Below are 17,254 nucleotides of genomic sequence, written 5' to 3'. Positions count from 1 at the left end.
CAGAACACCTGAGCGAGGGTAACCCTTCTTCACCCACAGTCAGCTGCTCAGACGCAGGTGTGCAGCGGAGGGAAAGCTGGTTATACTTTCTGAGTTAGAAAAAAGAATAGGGTTCTTGCAGATAAGTGAGATGAGGGGGATAGAGGTAAATCCACTGAGATTTTTGTAAAAATTTCTGAAAGCAGAACTCACCACCCCCCACCATGGAGAACAAGTTAGTAACGCCTTCATAGAAAAGAGAACACACATGAGAGTCATTGATGAATTACAAGAGACAAAAAATTATCTATAGGTTTATTCATTTTCTTGTATTGTTACCAAAAACATGAATTATATTTTTATTTATATATATTTATTTATATTTATTTTTATATATATATATTTTTTTATCTTCTTTTATTCAATTAACACAGTTGTTTCTTTCACATCCTCTCCTTCATCAGCTTTATCCTTTTTTGCTTGTGTTTCTGGATGACATAAATCCTTTGAACCTGATGCTTTGGGCAACGTGGTCTTAGTTAAAGTGCCCTAGATAATTCCCAGGCTGTTCAGGAAGGCCGAGGGACTCTGGTTGGGTTCCCAACTGTGGCAGGTGTTAGTGTGATTTACAGCAGTGAAAACACAGACCTTTCTGCAGGTCCATCCTTGCAGACTGCACTCCAGCACAATCAGAGTCTCCCGGGTTTGCAGAGGAGCAAGTCCATGCACCTGCCTGCTGGCTAAGAAATCATTTCCTCACCTTGGTCTCCCTCTTCAACTCAAATCTCAGAAACGTACCTGCTGTCTCACTCTCAGTATCTGATGGGACCCCAGGTGCTCTCCCTTCTTAACGCCTCCCAGTCGGTGGTTCTCCCAAGCTTATAAATCTGTAAGCAGGATTGGGCTTTATTACCACCTCCAGAACTGCCATGTATAGTTCGGGAAACTTCCAGTTTACTAAGAAAAAGCCACTATTTAATACTCTCAGAAAACATGATTACGGATTTCTCACTGTCCTTTCCTATTTTCTAACTGAAAAATAACAATCGTTCTCTGGCTGACAGTTTATTTCATAGTGGCATCTGGCTCTGGCCACGTTATGAGATTTCTCAAGCAGCAACGGAGACCACTTACTGAGAATGACTTTCTTTGGTAGGAAAATTGTTAGAAGGGAACAATAAATGCCGTACAGCAGCCAACCAGTGCCATGGGGAACCTTCTTATTTCTCAGAATGTACCTAATGGAATAAGTAAGGAAAATAACCCTGTTGACTATTTACAGTGAGCTAGGCATTTTCTGTTATTTCCCTAAATCCTTAGTTTTAAGGCCCTTATTTTATCCTGACTTTATAAGTGGAGAAGCTGATGCTATTAAGGTTAAGTAAATTGCCTGAAGTAAATGGAACTTGCAAGTGACAGAGTCAGAATTTAAACTGGGGGCTGACTCTATCGATTTTGTTTTCCATTTCACCACACTGCCTCACCAAAATCTCAGTAGAAATATGATAAAGTCCTTGAAACTTTACCCTCTTGTTGCATTTAAATATGTCTGTTAATGCAGAATGAGAAATATTGATCATTTTTTGTCTTTACAGGGAATAAATGGGAAAGATGGATTACCAGGTGCGCAGGTATGGAAAATACTGTTGAAAATCAATGTTCTAATGCGAAACTACATCCAGATTACCTGCCAGAGCTCCTGATCCAGCAGCTTGATGAGAAATCTTGGCACACAGTGATTTTTAGCGCTGACATTTGTTTTTCAGGGCATCATGGGTAAGCCTGGAGAGAGAGGCCCCAAAGGAGAACGGGTATGTACATTCCTACTGTGATTGTTATTTAAGTCTGTCTCCACAACTGCCCCCTCATTTGAGTTACACAGTTATGGTCGTAGACCCCCTCGAAATCTCCGCATATGAAAAGGCTGGGGTATTTGTGATCCAAGGTCTTCGCCAGGCATAAAATGGGACCATTCAGGGAAACAGGATCAGGGCGTATGGCAGATACCCCTACCTGGCTCTCCTTTATTCACAACTAAGTCTGGTTTGCTGTTCCAGTTTGGAAAGCTTCTATCAGCCTCCTGTCTCAGACACCTGTCCCTACGGTAACTATCACCCGTGTGTTCTTTACCTGAAGTAGGATTTCTCCACCTCAGCACTGTTACTATCTGGGGCAGATAATTCTTTGTCACAGGTGCCTGTCCTGTGCTTTGTAGGATGTTTAGCCGCATCCCTGGCCTCTACCCACTAGACACTGTACAACCAACCTCCCCCCAAAAATGTCTCCTTGCAACTCCAAATGCCTCCCTGGGAGCAGAGGAGTTGTCAAGACCCCCTGAGCTGGGGGAATAATACTAGGCTGAGTAAGGGGGGCTGGTGGGGGGGGAGAGAAAGACAAAGGGGAAATGAACATATAGAGCTACTAGTAATGCCAGTCACGGCGTACGCTTTTCTTTTCATTGTTTTGGTTGTTGATGTCATTGTTGCAGCTTCCCATTCTCTTCCCTAAGGAACCTTAGCATTTTCTGCTAGAAATGGATTCATTCCATGGCAACATGTTCCTTGAGCATTGTTATTCAGAGGGGTTCTAGCGAGGGCTTGCGTGTGTGTGTGTGTGCGCGTGCGTGCGCACGCACGTGCACACACATTCTTGTGTACTGGTGTCTAGTTTACTTATTATTACCCAAATAATCCATGCTAACTGAAGGAAACACAAAAATAGAGATAATATAAAGAAAAAATAAAAAAGCCTACCTTCTCCCACTACACAGAGATATTTTGGACATATTTCCATCTCACTGTTATACATCATATACACGTTTGCTCAATGCATCGGTACAAGTGAATATATACTTTTCAAAAAATTGGTTCATACTGTTTCGTAAGTGAATTCTTTCACCTAATATATGACGACCATCTTTCCATGTCAGTAAATCTAGATCCACGTGGACATTTTAGTGGCTATAGGTGATTCCACTGTTTGGATATACCTTTTCCAAGGTATTTGGAAAATACCCTGCCGCCTTTTCCTGGGTATTTAGGTTCTTTCTAATTTTCATGATAAAAAACCTTACTATAATGAACATCCGTGTGCCTAAAGTATAAATGATTTTAATCGTGTTTATTTTGCGCATGCTCAAAGTGTGCTAGTGGGTCTTTTCTTTCTTTCTTTTTTTTTTTTTTGTTTTTTTTTTGTTTTTTTTTGTTTTTTTTGTGTGTGTGTGGTACGCGGGCCTCTCACTGTTGTGGCCTCTCCCGCTGCGGAGCACAGGCTCCGGAGCACAGGCCCAGGATGCTCCGCGGCACGTGGGATCCCCCCGGACCGGGGCACGAACCCCTGTCCCCTGCATCGGCAGGCGGACTCCCAACCACTGCGCCACCAGGGAAGCCCTCTTTCTTTCTTTTTTAATCTTAGTCATCTCCGATATTTCTCCAGATGCAAGCTGGGTTGATATACTTGTATGAGACATATTTTTATAACCAAGACAGTAGAATTGAAATTAGGTCCAACTGTTTTTCTTCTTTCTACGTGGCTTCTTTCTATATCTCTTCATTTATGACCAAATAGATCTTTGTAATTGTTCATTCATTTTTATTATTTTTTAAATCAGGAGAAATAGAGTTTGGACTTCTGCAGAATAGTCACAAATAAAAGAATCATACAGTGAAACACCGGGCAGGTCAATGCACCATTCTTTCACATTCAGTGTGATCATCACCTCCTGGAACTGTGGAACTGAATGTTTGAAATGTGGTACTGAGACACCTGCTCAGTCACACACGCGTATTCTCTCATTCACATTCTCCCTCTCTCTCTCTCTCTCTCTCACCCCCTCCCTCTTTCATACTCTCACGCGCAGACACATACAGTAGTAGACACCTTGCAGGATCAAAGTCTACACTAACGAAGCTTCTTCTCAGATTCAGGCACATCTAATTTATTATGGCATCTTAATCAATGAATTCTCTTACAGTTTATTTACATTATTGAACGAATGACCTCAGTGATGACTCTCCAGTGACCTACTTTGAACCTTCCCAAACGCTCCCTTTCTCACCTTCCTAAGTCTTTAAGACACACTGCGCACGCACACACTCACACACACACATACTCGTGTGCATGTAAAACACAAGCACAGAAACCAACCCACAGAAACTATTAAAGACCAAGCATATGGGAAAAAGCAGAAAAAAGGAAAAACACATGATTTAGGAGAGATTTTGAGTGTCCTGAAGCTTTTCCGAGTGAAAGCTTTCAGTGATGAAATCTTCTTAACCATCTTCCTTCCTTATTGAAAGGGAGACCCAAGCCTGAAGTGACAGCTGCTGTTGACTTTCAAAAGTGGCATCATTCTAGACTGGCACCCGGGTACAAGTAACATCGTCACTAACTTTGTACTGAGTGCTTTCCACGTGTCGGCTTGTTCTAGGCCCTTTACCTGAGTTAGCTCACTTCTCAGCATCGCCTATTCAGTGGATACTCTTAATAACCCCACTTTAGGGAGAGGACGCAGGGTGGAGCGAGTTCGATTCACTTTACCCCAGGCCTCACAGCTAGTACGGGCCAGTATGAATCCAGAACCTCTGCTTTTAGCCACAGCTAACGTGCTTCTAGAAGAGCTCATTCTTATTCATGTTTCTCCTTAACAGGGTGATCAGGGGATTCCAGGAGACCGAGGCCCACAGGGTGAACGCGGAAAACCAGGCCTTCCAGGCATAAAGGGAGCCATAGGTCCTATGGGACCCCCAGGAAATAAGGGCTCCCCGGGATCCCCAGGGCACCAAGGCCTTCCAGGCCACCCAGGCCTCCCCGGCTCCCCGGTAAGTGGGCGAGGAACTCGTGGCTGGGACTGACCACGTGTCCCTTTTACAACAAGAGCAGTCATAAACCTTTCAAGATTAATATAATGAACCTAAGCTGGCTTCTACAAGGGTGGCAATAGCTGTCATTTATTTCAAGTTATGTGTGGACTCACTAAGCATCCCTCAATAGAGCCTCACAACTAACCTGGGAGGACAGGTGACCTGTCCGTCCGCCTTGACGAATGCAGAAGCCGAGTGCCGACCTGTCCAACGTCACAGTTATCCAGTGTGTCAGACCCAGGCCTGACCGACTCCAAGCCCACACTCTTCCATACTATCCACAATGTCCCCTTACACTATCCAGAAAACACACGTCTGCTTCATGTTAACACTCCATTCTGTTGACAATCAGAACAACACATCTGCCCTGTACGGTGCTTTGAAGTGGAAACCTGTTAGGCCAAGAAAGAGTGTTTGGCTAAGGAAGCCCATGTCCTTATGAGCATCGTCAGGAGGCTGGTGGATGGCCATTCCACGGAGAACTGAATCTGAAAATATCCATAACAGGAAGAAAGGGGAGTCCTAGCGTGAGGCCAGGGGGTTAAGGACATGCGGTCCTCAGATAGTCAGCCAGTTCCAGAGATTGGGCCGAAGTGGGCGTTCCCACCATGTGCTTTCGTTTACCCACTCTGCCTGCACTCTGCTTGAGTAAAGCCTATACAGTGAACCCTCAGGGCTGTGTCAGTACTGTGGTATTAGATGCATTCATTCAAGTTCATTTGCCCCATAAACAGTGAACGTAAAATATTGAAATTGGAACTGTTCTGTCCCACAGAAATCATCACTTTATGAGTAACAACATACTTTGAAACCCTAACCATCATGAAAAATAATAGCTCCCTTTTAAAAATGTCAAGGTATTATAGTAAAACGTTACTGTTATAAATGTGAGATACCATTTTAAATGTTAGGTTCTTTGTCGAATTCATGTAGATTTATTTGTCAAGGGGTTAAAAATTCAACTGGCGTCGTTTACCTCCTCCGCTTTACCAGATCCCGCAGCATTTTCTGTCAAGGAAAGGAAATTGCTTAATACAAGTGTGCTTACAATGTGCAGATTGCAAATAAACTTCACCATGAAATGGATAAAACTTAGTAAGTTTTATCCCATGAACAAAACGTGCTAAAGAATCATTCAGCGTACTTGGAGTTCTCTTCGTTTGAAGATACATAATAAAATCAGTTAGATATTGATTTTACCAGTGTCCAGGGATTAGTTACAGGTTAAAAATATGCCTGGGGTGGTCCCGTCATAACACTGGTTCAAATTACTTCAGAAAATGAAGTAATAGGAAATGTCTTTCCTAATCGTGTGAAATCTAATAGGAAGTATGTTCATATTGCTGGTTACGGTGCCGGCCCACAGCTTGTAAAGCACTGTAGTTACGCACTTCTTCCCAGCATTTCTGTTCTTTATTCACTTGTGCTAGGTTCTGCATTAACAGGCCTTTTTTCTCTCTTTAGGCTGATGTGGTTTCATTTGAAGAAATAAAGAAGTATATTAATCAAGAGGTTCTGAGGATTTTTGAAGGTGAGATTTGCTTAATACACATTTCGGAAGTTCCCCCCCCCCCCCCCTCAGCTGTAGGGAGTCCCTCTAGCAGCGTTCTCCAAAGATGGCAGGGCAGCTGCAGCAAGCAAAGAATCATTTTTCCTTTTGTGTGTGTGTGGGGGGGGGGGGGGCAAGGTGAAGGGAGAGGATACATTTCTAAATGGTTTTTAAAAATCAAAATAATATTGCATGACATGTGAAACGATCAGAAATTCAAATCTGTGTCCACAAATAAAGTTTCGTTGGAGTGCAGTCCTACTCCTTCCTTTATGTATTTTCTCTGGTTGCTTTCATGCTGGACAGGAGGATTGAGTATGTGACAGGGACCGTATAGCCTGTAAATCCTTAAAGATGTACTATGCGACCCTTCGCGGAGAAAGTTTTCTGACACCTGATACTTTAATAATGCAGCCTAAGATAGCATTCCTTAAAAAAAAAGTCTCCATGTCACACTGTTGATTCATTTTGAGTTTTCAGTTAACTAACAACCCTCTATGTGCCTTATACAAACTTTTAAAAATCAGGGGTTTCTCATTATGCGCTGCGTTCTTTTTACAACGTTAAGTGTGTGGTTTTATGTTTCTTCTTATTCAGTTTCAAGTGATTGGTGTTCAAACATCATTCTCACCTGAAAATATCTTTTGGAATCTTGTCCCATAGGGCAGGCTGGCTGACCCGCATAACTTCGTGTCATCTCTAAATTTTCTAGGCATGTCATCATTCTAATTGTTGCTAGAAATGTTGACTAAGAAGGGTTAGGGCTAAATGCCATTGCGTTTGTCCTGCTCGTTCGTAAATCATCTATGAATCTATGGTATTAACGAGTTCTGAACCCATACAGCTGTCTTAAAATCCACTCTACATCTCTTTCTTTAGTCACAAGGATATTACATGATTTAATCAAACGATTTGCTAAACTCAAGATCGCGTCCCTCAACTGTGAGCTTATAAGGTGGGAATTATTTGTCTTGAGAAAATAAATCTACATTGGCTGGTGGTTCCCGCTTCTTTTGCAAAGCATCCTTCCTTTGCTAAGCTAGAAATGCGTTGTTGGATTTTGCAAGCAGTAGGATTACAAGATGCCCTGATTTCCTCTTAAATCTTTCACTGCCAACATGGAGTTAGCCTCTCTCCAGGAAGCCCTGAATATTTTAAGCAGTAGTTAGATTCAGAGACCAAAATCTCTCGGTGCTTGAGGGCACATTATCTTATTTCTCGTGAGCACTTGAGAGAGAACAGATTAGCCCAGGGACTTTTGGTAGCTTCAGTGACAAAATAGAAAAAAAATGTTTTTTCAAAGGTCATGAATTCATGCTGTTGATTTCACTTCACATTGATCCCTGCGAAGTACCTTTACCTTGCTCTGACATGATAGTTTATTAATACAATTGTCTGCTCTTTTTTTTTTCTGAGCTACCAGTTTTCTCTTTGTAATTTTAATTTTGCCCTTACATTTTAGAATCTCCTTTTATCACGTCCGTGATCTCTTATCTCAGGCAGCTTTAACGTGGAGCTTCAATTTCTTAAAATACTTTACATAAAAACACAGAGTAAATAGTTCTGTGGTTAATTAGTCTAAGTTTTTAAAGGCTGGTTAAGGAGGTCAGAAAATATAGCCAGGCACTCTCAGAAAAACGTGACATGCGGAGATACAGGAGGTGTCCGTGTTGCAAGTCCTGGGGACACTGGATAAAGGCAGAGCCCTGGTGGCCTGCCCAGCAGGGGAGGAGATATGGCCATCTCTGCAGGGGAGGCTCCACACAGCCCTCTCAGGCCACCGGGAGGGTCCTCCCAGGAAGGGCTGTCGGCCTCCTGAGGACGGAGGTCACGGAAGCTGGGCCACTCACGACCCATCTGTCCCACCCCCTCTCCCCCAGCCTGGTGAGGCCCAGTAGAGTGGTCAGTGCCCCCCGCAGAGGCCCCAGACGTCTTGGCGTCAAGACAATATTCTCAGTGGCCCCAAAGCAAATCTTTTCCTGAGACTTCCAGACTCTGAGACTCCAAATGGGATCGCCCCTCTCTTTTTATCTCTGTTGGCCCCAGCCCTACAAAACCGTCTTCTCCCGAACAAAGTTGTACCTGGAACCCAGAATTTAGTTATTCGGCACTTTAGTTCATTTGTCCCAAGATTATTTCAGGTCAGGCCATGTCATCTTCCACTTCAAAGTCACCTTTTCCATTGCCTCTGAACACCATTTATAAAAGAGAAAAACAAAATCCTCCATTTTCACAAATCTTAGAGCTCCAGGGTCACAGTTCTCCTTTTCAGAAAGCTTTCTCCGTAAAAGCCAAGATGAATTCTCACGTGTTAAAACAGTTACGGGCTCCAGTGAAGCAGCCCCTGTCTGCCTCTCTCTGGCTGAACCACTTCACAGAGAGCTGTGTCCGTGGCAGCCGATCGCCTCTGCTCCACTCACCCCTGCAAGTCCTCAGCCTCGAGAGGGATTCTCTCTGCTCAGCCGCCGCGGGTCGTCTGCGGGGCTCAGGGGAGTCCTGCTGTCCCGCGTCATCGTCCAGACCATAGCAAGGCCCTAGACCAGGCCCCAAAACTCAGGCTCTCCTCATGGAGGTTTCCAACCCCTCTGGGGATTCGCAGGCGACCCCGCTGACACAGCACTCCCACAGATCTCACACTTGGGACTGTCACCCAGGCCACTGAGCCCTCTTTCAACTTCCTGATGCCCTGTCCCAAACCCAGCATGCTGGAAGAAAGATGGTTCTCCACCCATCCCAGGTCCGGGTTTCCGGCAGATACAATGCACAGACATACACCCCATCTAAAGTTGCGTTAGATTCTTGATTTGATTGGCCAAGAGCTCAAACACTTGTGCGTGCAAGGTGGCCACACAGAAAGGGGACAGAAGCTGTGTGTCTCAGCTTAGCCCCTTTTTGTTTGATGAGGGCTCTGCAGCCGGATCTGAGAAGCTTAATTCTTGCTATGACACCCACCAGCCTATTATATTTGGGGATTTATATCACCCTGCAGGCAGGATTTACCAACCTGGGCAGGCAAGTGGACAAACGTCTGGCCCTCTGGGTTCTTTTTTTTTTTTTTTTTTTGCGGTATGCGGGCCTCTCACTGCTGTGGCCTCTCCCGTTGCGGAGCACAGGCTCCGGACGCGCAGGCTCAGCGGCCATGGCTCACACAGGCCCAGCCGCTCCGTGGCACATGGGATCTTCCCAGACCAGGGCACGAACCCGTGTCCCCTGCATCGGCAGGCAGACTCTCAACCACTGCGCCACCAGGGAAGCCCCCCTCTGGGTTCTTGAGACAAACTTGGAAGCGACAAGGTCATACCGACGTCTGTGGGAGGACAGGAGGATTGGGGCTGTGTCCCTGAGCAATGCTTCTGCCTCTAGATTGCCAGGAAAGCCCCTCACCTATGTTTTCTCCATTTTCCATACATAGTTTCATCCACATGTGCGTGAACATGTATGAATATGGATTATCCTGTCCTCTTGTTTCCAGGCTGCAACATCTCTACGATGAAGATAGTAATTTACATATGTATTTGTATACACATATTTGTATATGTACAGTCTTCTCCTAGATACACATAATTGGAGACGTAGATAGTTTTTAAAAATAGTTTCCACATCATAGTCTCTGTCTCTTCCAACCTGCATCTTTCTGTTTGTTTGGGTCTATCATTCAGCTTAGAGGGTTTCCTCAGTGCCAGCCATCCTTGGCCGTGTGCTCATACAAGAGCATGGGTTCTAAACAACTGCTGGAAATTTAGGAGTAAATGGTGGCCTTGCCAACAACGAGCTTTACCGTAGGGTAATCTGGATGGTTTTGGGGGGGGTTGTTTGTTATTTTTTTAATTAAGGGACCCTCAACTTCACTGTCTTGAAGTCTTTCCTTGTATTCTGGTCAGATTCCCCAAAGGAAACACTTGCATCTCCTGCCGGGTTGCCAGCATTTGGGAGCAAGGTAGGCGGATAGGGCAGTGGTGGCCTCAGCTCCAACAAGGCAATGCCCATTTCTTCTCCTTGTTTTCAGTAGGCAAGCCTGAGTCTCAACACAGTCTGGGGTCCCCAGTGCAGAGACGGTCTATTTACACTTTTCAGGTGATAAACCTGCCGCCTTTTGCTGGGATTAGGAAGGGGCAGCTAGGCAGCTGCACAGAGCAGAGAAAGGGATTTCTAAGATCATTTCTTAAACAGGCTTTCATCCAGTCTACCTTATTTTAGTTCCCCTCCTTTAGCCCCACTTCCAGACGTAACTCCTGAACGTTTTAAGGATTTTGTGATTTAACACAGGCTGTTTCTCAGCTCCTGGTGTAAAGATTTGGTTTTCTTGAGTCTGCTAAGTCATCCACACTCTGCCATCTGGTTCTCAGCTTCCAAAGGTTAATGTCGTCTCCTTTCACATTCTCCCATTCTTGCGGTTTTATGCCTTTAAAAGTAACTTACCATTGTTCTGCAGTGATTCAGGAAAGAGTTAAAGCAGATGCGTGTGTTCAATCTACCATCTTTACTCATAATAACATTTCAAAGCAACAAAGATGACAAAGAATTGAGCCACAGTTAAATGTAGCAATAACAACCCTTGGACCATAATGTGCCACGAAATGAATATGAAGCCACCAAAGATGCTGTTGAATTAACAGTTAGAATGAAACTAGCAAATCATTCTCAAGACATGAAAGGAAATTACTCTTCTGATATTTTTGCCCATTAAGAGATAACTGTATCTAATTTTTGCTTCCACATTTAAGAGATGTATGGAAAAAACCCAGAACATTGGAACCAAAAAGTGATTTACAGAACTGATTACCAAGCCTATGAGTAAAAGTTATTTAACCTGAAGGCTAAGAGGTAACAATATTATCAAGTAGACGACTGATTTCCCAAGGGAAATACTCATTAACTACTCTCTGTTTTCCATAAGGGGGTAACAAAAGGAAATAAGTTGACACTATACCAAGAAAATGGGCAAGTAAACATTTGAATGGGCATTAGGAGAAAAAAGTGAATTTCTCTCTTTGAAAGTATTTACAAATTCTGTGAAATAGAAGGGAGACATGGGCCAGATGACAAACTTCCTTCTCCGTAGAATGTACTTTATTATCACATTAATGTTAATGTCTGCATGATATTAACAAGCCCATTCTCCAGGGAAGGCCAGCCATTGGTGTCGTTGTTAGAATGACTGCTGTGGGTTTGCCTGGGCAGAAGGCCTGTGTGAGTTTGGTTTACACAAGCTCCTCTCCAAACTCTTCAATTTCCTGCCTCATTACAAAGCCAAAACAGCCAAAAACAGTTTAATTGACCAAAGATCCCTGAAAACAGAGGAAACGCAATTAAGAATACAAGTCTTTACAATTTATTTACCAGCTCAGAAACATATTATTTAAAATTATAGAGCATTGGAGTATGGTTCAGAGGAGGTAATTACCCTGTGCTAAATAACTGTTTTTGAGTGTATCTTAAAGCTAGATAATTTACAGCTAGAAGTAATTATTTAAAAGAACTCTCTGTTTTGCTAAAAATATTTAAAAGCACCCAAAGCAAGTTACTTACAAATTCAATTCCTACGTTAAAGAGGAAAAACTAGTGCTATGAATATTTGTGTTTAGACATTGAAGATATTCAAAGAGGTATGTTTCAAATTAAGAAAACTTGTACTGAAATATATATCTATCTTTTAAGTGCAAAACAACAAATAATACGCAAAGTTTCAAACTGTGATCACTGAATTTCATATTTTTTTATAAAACACCCAGTTTACGATGTAATATAAAGATACTCTATCTAGATTCAATGTGATGATTTGCAAAACTATATATATTAATTGCAAATTTGTTTTATCTGTTGTTACTGGAAACAAATGTATTAACATCAACCAAACACGCCCCAGGTAGAAAGTTAGGTAATAAAAAGTTTTACTGGAAAGCCGGTGATTTAATGTCACTCTTAGGGATGACTCATCAGACCCTCATTGGTTTTCATCATCATTGTCAATCAATCCACATCAGAGATTCTGGTCCTGTGGGTACTGGCATGTTTCCATTCGGTTTGCTTTGTGATTTCAGATGTGAGTGTAGGGTGATTACTCTTTTGTTATTATAGCTAATACTCCACATTTGTTGAGGCTTTTCCCTTAATGATCCTATTTGAAAAGAATTTTGGTTTTATCTCCTGAACAGTGTAGGGACCTACATTTTTTTAAACAAAATTTTTATTGAAAGTCCATTGAAAAATAGGTTTTACTCAGTAGTAATTTGCTCTTTATCAAAAATTTGTAAAACATACACATCCTGTTTAAGCGAAAAGGGTCTTTAAAGTTCAACTAAGTGAATTAAACTGAGCGAAGAGACTGGAGAAAATTGAGGTAATTCTTTACAAGGTCTATATGGTTTGGCCCTTGTTTTTTCTAACTGGCAGCTATAGATTCTAATATGTTACTGTCATTTGGTTCTTAGTTGCAGAATAAACACTAATTTAATCAGTAAAACATTTTTCTAGAAGACTTGTCTGCACCAAACCTATGCTGAATTTTTCACGTGGAAGGGTCATTTCTTACTACTTACTAGCTATATCTTTGAAAAATTGTTAGTTTTACAAGTGAAATCATTTGAATTTGCTTTTTAAAGAAAATAGGTGAAAAGAAAAAAAATGTGGTTACTTTTTTTTGTCATGGCAAGGATATGCCTTCCTCCAGTTTTCTATTTTAAATCTAGTTACATATATATTAGATTTCTTAAATATGAGCTATATAAAATATAAACAAAACAAGCAAGTTTAAATACAGAATCCAGTGATACATTGTATTTATCATGGACTTTGGGTGAATTTGCATTAACGACTACCAAAATTATCCATATAGTGGCAAAATATTGAAAATGCTTTTGAGATGAAATTTAACTGAACAATAGTCTATGTGGGGTTAATAACCAAGAATTCTACAATAATAAGTGTAACCGTGGATTTGCTTACTCAAAAAAGTAATTCTGAGAATAATTATATAACAGATTTCTAGTCATAAAATAAAGCTTATTGGTAGTTAATCTTTACAGTGCATGGCGCTTATAAAAACATGGATAATAATTCTTATTGAATATTGAAATGATAATCTCTCTCTGCTCTCTCCATGATTTCTTTTTTTTTTAACATCTTTATTGGAATATAATTGCTCTACAATGGTGTGTTAGTTTCTGCTTTATAACGAAGTGAATCAGCTATATGTATACATATATCCCCATATCCCCTCCCTCTTGCATCTCCCTCCCACCCTCCCTATCCCACCCCTCTAGGTGGTCACAAAACACCGAGCTGATCTCCCTGTGCTATGCGGCTGCTTCCCACTAGCTATCTATTCTACATTTGGTAGTGTATATAAGTCCATGCCACTCTCTCACTTTGTCTCAGCTTCCCCTTCCCCTTCCCCCTGTCCTCAAGTCCATTCTCTACATCTGCCTCTTTATTCCTGTCCTGCCCCTAGGTTCTCCAGAACCATTTTTTTTTTCTAGATTCCATATATATGTGTTAGCATACAGTATTTGTTTTTCTCTTTCTGACTTACTTCACTCTGTATGACAGACTCTAGGTCCATCCACCTCACTACAAATAGCTCAATTTTGTTTCTTTTTTGGCTGAGAAATTCTCCATGATTTCTGAACAAGAGCACTTAATGCAGAAAATGTTAAAGGCCCAATGCAAAGCCCTGCTTATAGAGAATGTTTAATTTAGTTAATAATTTGACTTGTTTAGGAATTTTAGGGTGAAATTTTTTATTTATATTTTCATATTTACACTTTTTAGTGTTCATTTTCCAGACCCTTTAAATGTTATGAGTTATTAATGCACCAGCGTCCTATGATGCAGAGTCACTTTTTTGTTGACCCTAAGCACTGACATTCGATGTGCCCTGTAGGACACACTCACGGTCAGACAGCCGAGCTCACCCGAGGTAGCACTCTTACCCAGTCCTGCCTCCCCTCCCTGGACTTTCTCTTTAGGACCCAGACGAACAGGGTTGGGCTCCAGGCAGCCTGGTGGATGAACAAAGGGCAGATGACAGAGATGTGTCCTTGAGAAGATTTAGGACGTATTCAGGTCATAAAGGTCACATCACTCAACACTGACAAAACATTTTTAAATGTTCTAGTTAGCTTGTCAACTTCCTGTAACTTGTGTGTTCTTAGTTTCAGCGTTTTCTTGAGGTTCACAGAAATGCACAGAGACTTTGCTGGTTTCACTCAGTCTGCAGTTGGCATTCCCTGGACGCATACTCCTTGACAGCAATGCTGCGTTTGTCCCTTTGGCCAAATGAGACATCCTTCCCACTAAAACCTTGGCTGACTGATGGAACTAACTGGAAATCAAACCAAAAAAAAAAAGAGAAAAAGAATAATATTGAGGGTGTATAATAGAACATTTTCTCTAAAAAGCATAAATTGTTGACAAAGTAAAGGATTAGCCCAGTATAGAAATTAAACAGTGCCATGAAACCATAATGAATAGGAAGCCAGTGACCCATCTTTTCAATAAATAAACTTCTCTATCAATAATGCAGTTTTGTTCAAGGATATAAAGTGTCACATACCATATGAGTTATCTATTGCTGCATAAGAAAATATCTCAAAACTTTAGTGGCTTAAAACAACAGTGTTTATTATCGTGCGTTTTCTGTGGATCAGGGACTTAAAGGGTCACTTACTTGTGTGGTTCTGTCTCGGCGTCTGTCATGAAGTTGCTTTCAGGGTGTCAGCCAGAGCTGACGTCCTCTGAAGGCTCAGCTGGGGCGGGAAGATCCACCTCCGGGCTCACTCACGTGGCTGTTGGCAGGTGGCTTCAGCTCACCCCCACGTGGGTCTCTTCATGCCCTCACGACGCGGCAGCTGGCTTCCCGCAGAATGAGAATCTAAGAGAGAAAGCAGCCAGGAAGCCACAAGGCTTTTATGACTTAGTGTCCCCACTTGCCTTTTTTCTATTCATTAGAAGTGAAAGGAAGTTCAGCCCACACTCCAGAATAGGGGGATTAGGCTCCACCTAATTCCATTTGGAAGGGAGTGTCAAAGACCTTGTCAACATATTTTAAACCACCACACTGCACATTCACAACACTGCTGGAAAGTGGCTTAAATGTATTATAACAACCATTTTTTAATATGAACCTGAATTCTCTCCTCAAGTCATTACCAGAAGTTAATTAGGCTCTAGGACAGTGGTCCCCAACCTTTTTGGCACCAGGGACTGGTTTCGTGGAAGACATTTTTTCCACAGACCGGGGACGGGAGTGGTTTGGGGATGATTCAAGCGCATTACATCTATTGTGTACTTTATTTCTATTAGTATTACACTGTAATATGTAATGAAATAATTATACAGCTCACCCTAATGCAGAATCAGTGGGAGCCCTGAGCTTGTTGTTTCCCTGCAACTATATGGTCCCCTCCGGGGGTGATGGAAGACAGTGACACCTGACGTGTGTTGCTTATGTCCAGTCTACTCCATAAGGTGCAGCTTAATTGTCACTTCCCACTCACTGATAGGGTTTTGATATGAGTCTGCAAGCAGTTGATTTATTAGGGTCTCTGTGCAGTCAAACCTCTCTGCTAATGATGATCTGTATTTGTAGCCGCTCCCCAGCGCTAGCATCAGCGCCTCAGCTCCACCTCAGGTCATCAGGCATTAGATTCTCATAAGGACCATGCAACCTAGATCCCTCGCATGTGCAGTTCACAGTAGGGTTTGTGCTCCTATGAGAATCTAATGCTGCAGCTGATCTGACAGGAGACGGAGCTCAGGCGGTAATGCGAGCCATGGGGAGCGGCTGTAAATACAGACGAAGCTTTGCCCCGCTTGCCTGCCGCTCACCTCCTGCTGTGTGCCCGGTTCCTGATGGGCCATGGACCCCTGCTCTAGGGTGTTGTCTGCTAGATTGGCAACATCTCTGAAGCACTGAAGGTTCTCAATCCTCTGATCAACACAACTTATCTGCGTCCATATTCAAACAACTTTGTACAATCTGTTTTACTTGAACCATCAAAAAAATCTCTCCACGCTCAGACTAGTTGGTAAATCAGATTTGCTTAAATTGAAAACCAAGTAATTTTTTGTTGAATTTTATGTAAAAATATTTGAAAACTTTTGACATAAAAAGTATTTCCATAACATGCATATTATTTTCCCTTTCATCAATGAAGAGAGGATGGCTGTGTTCCTGTCTCAGCTCAAGCTGCCAGCAGCAATGCTGGCTGCCCAAGCTCATGGGAGGCCTGGTCCACCAGGAAAGGATGGGTTGCCTGGGCCACCAGGAGACCCTGGGCCCCAAGGTACGTCTTTGAGGACAATATTTGTTTACCAACTCTTTAACTCTCAGTATTTATAACATGCTAATCACAGTTAAGGCAAAAATTATATCTATTTATATACATTACAAATATATATTAATATACATTAAAAGTATGTATATTAGATTATATATAATATATATACTTGGTATGTGTTTTATAAATTTATATAAAAATATGTATATATAATGATTTAATATAGGATATCTTGTTAATATTTGATATCTAGAAATAAATTTTTAATTCATTCCAGTTTAAACCTGACTGATAATTATCTGCTAATCTAAATGTATTTAATAACAATACTTATTATGATAATAACAGCAATAATGTGCTTATTTATCATTATTATCTGCAAATTTCTAGTCATTTATGCCTCGCAGTTAATGTAAGTAGACAACAAGAATCTTAGTATCTTAGTATCTTAAAGAAACTGAGGAAAAAGTCTTAAGACCTGCTACTATGACTAGTGATTTGGGTCCGAAATATATTTTTGAGAAATTTTAGAATCCTTTTTCTTCTGCAAAAGTTGTGGATGGTAACTTCTGAACTAAAAAAAA

The 17,254-nt window shown here is 41.7% G+C and overlaps 1 protein-coding gene across 1 annotated transcript in view; it reads left to right on the top strand.

Moving 5' to 3' along the window:
• Window positions 1-17,254, top strand: part of COL19A1 (collagen type XIX alpha 1 chain) — a 347,142-nt gene that overhangs the window by 324,768 nt on the left and 5,120 nt on the right. Inside the window, exons 44-48 of the mRNA XM_004270129.2 lie at window positions 1,575-1,610; window positions 1,746-1,790; window positions 4,629-4,799; window positions 6,306-6,372; window positions 16,548-16,676. Of these exons, the coding sequence (XP_004270177.1) occupies window positions 1,575-1,610; window positions 1,746-1,790; window positions 4,629-4,799; window positions 6,306-6,372; window positions 16,548-16,676 (448 nt within the window). The remainder of the gene's footprint in view (window positions 1-1,574; window positions 1,611-1,745; window positions 1,791-4,628; window positions 4,800-6,305; window positions 6,373-16,547; window positions 16,677-17,254) is intronic.

Source organism: Orcinus orca, chromosome 12 (genome assembly GCF_937001465.1).
Source record: "Orcinus orca chromosome 12, mOrcOrc1.1, whole genome shotgun sequence".
Taxonomy (NCBI): Eukaryota; Metazoa; Chordata; class Mammalia; order Artiodactyla; family Delphinidae; genus Orcinus; species Orcinus orca.
Note: the sequence above shows the minus strand (reverse complement) of the source record. Positions and strands in the feature narration are given on the sequence as shown.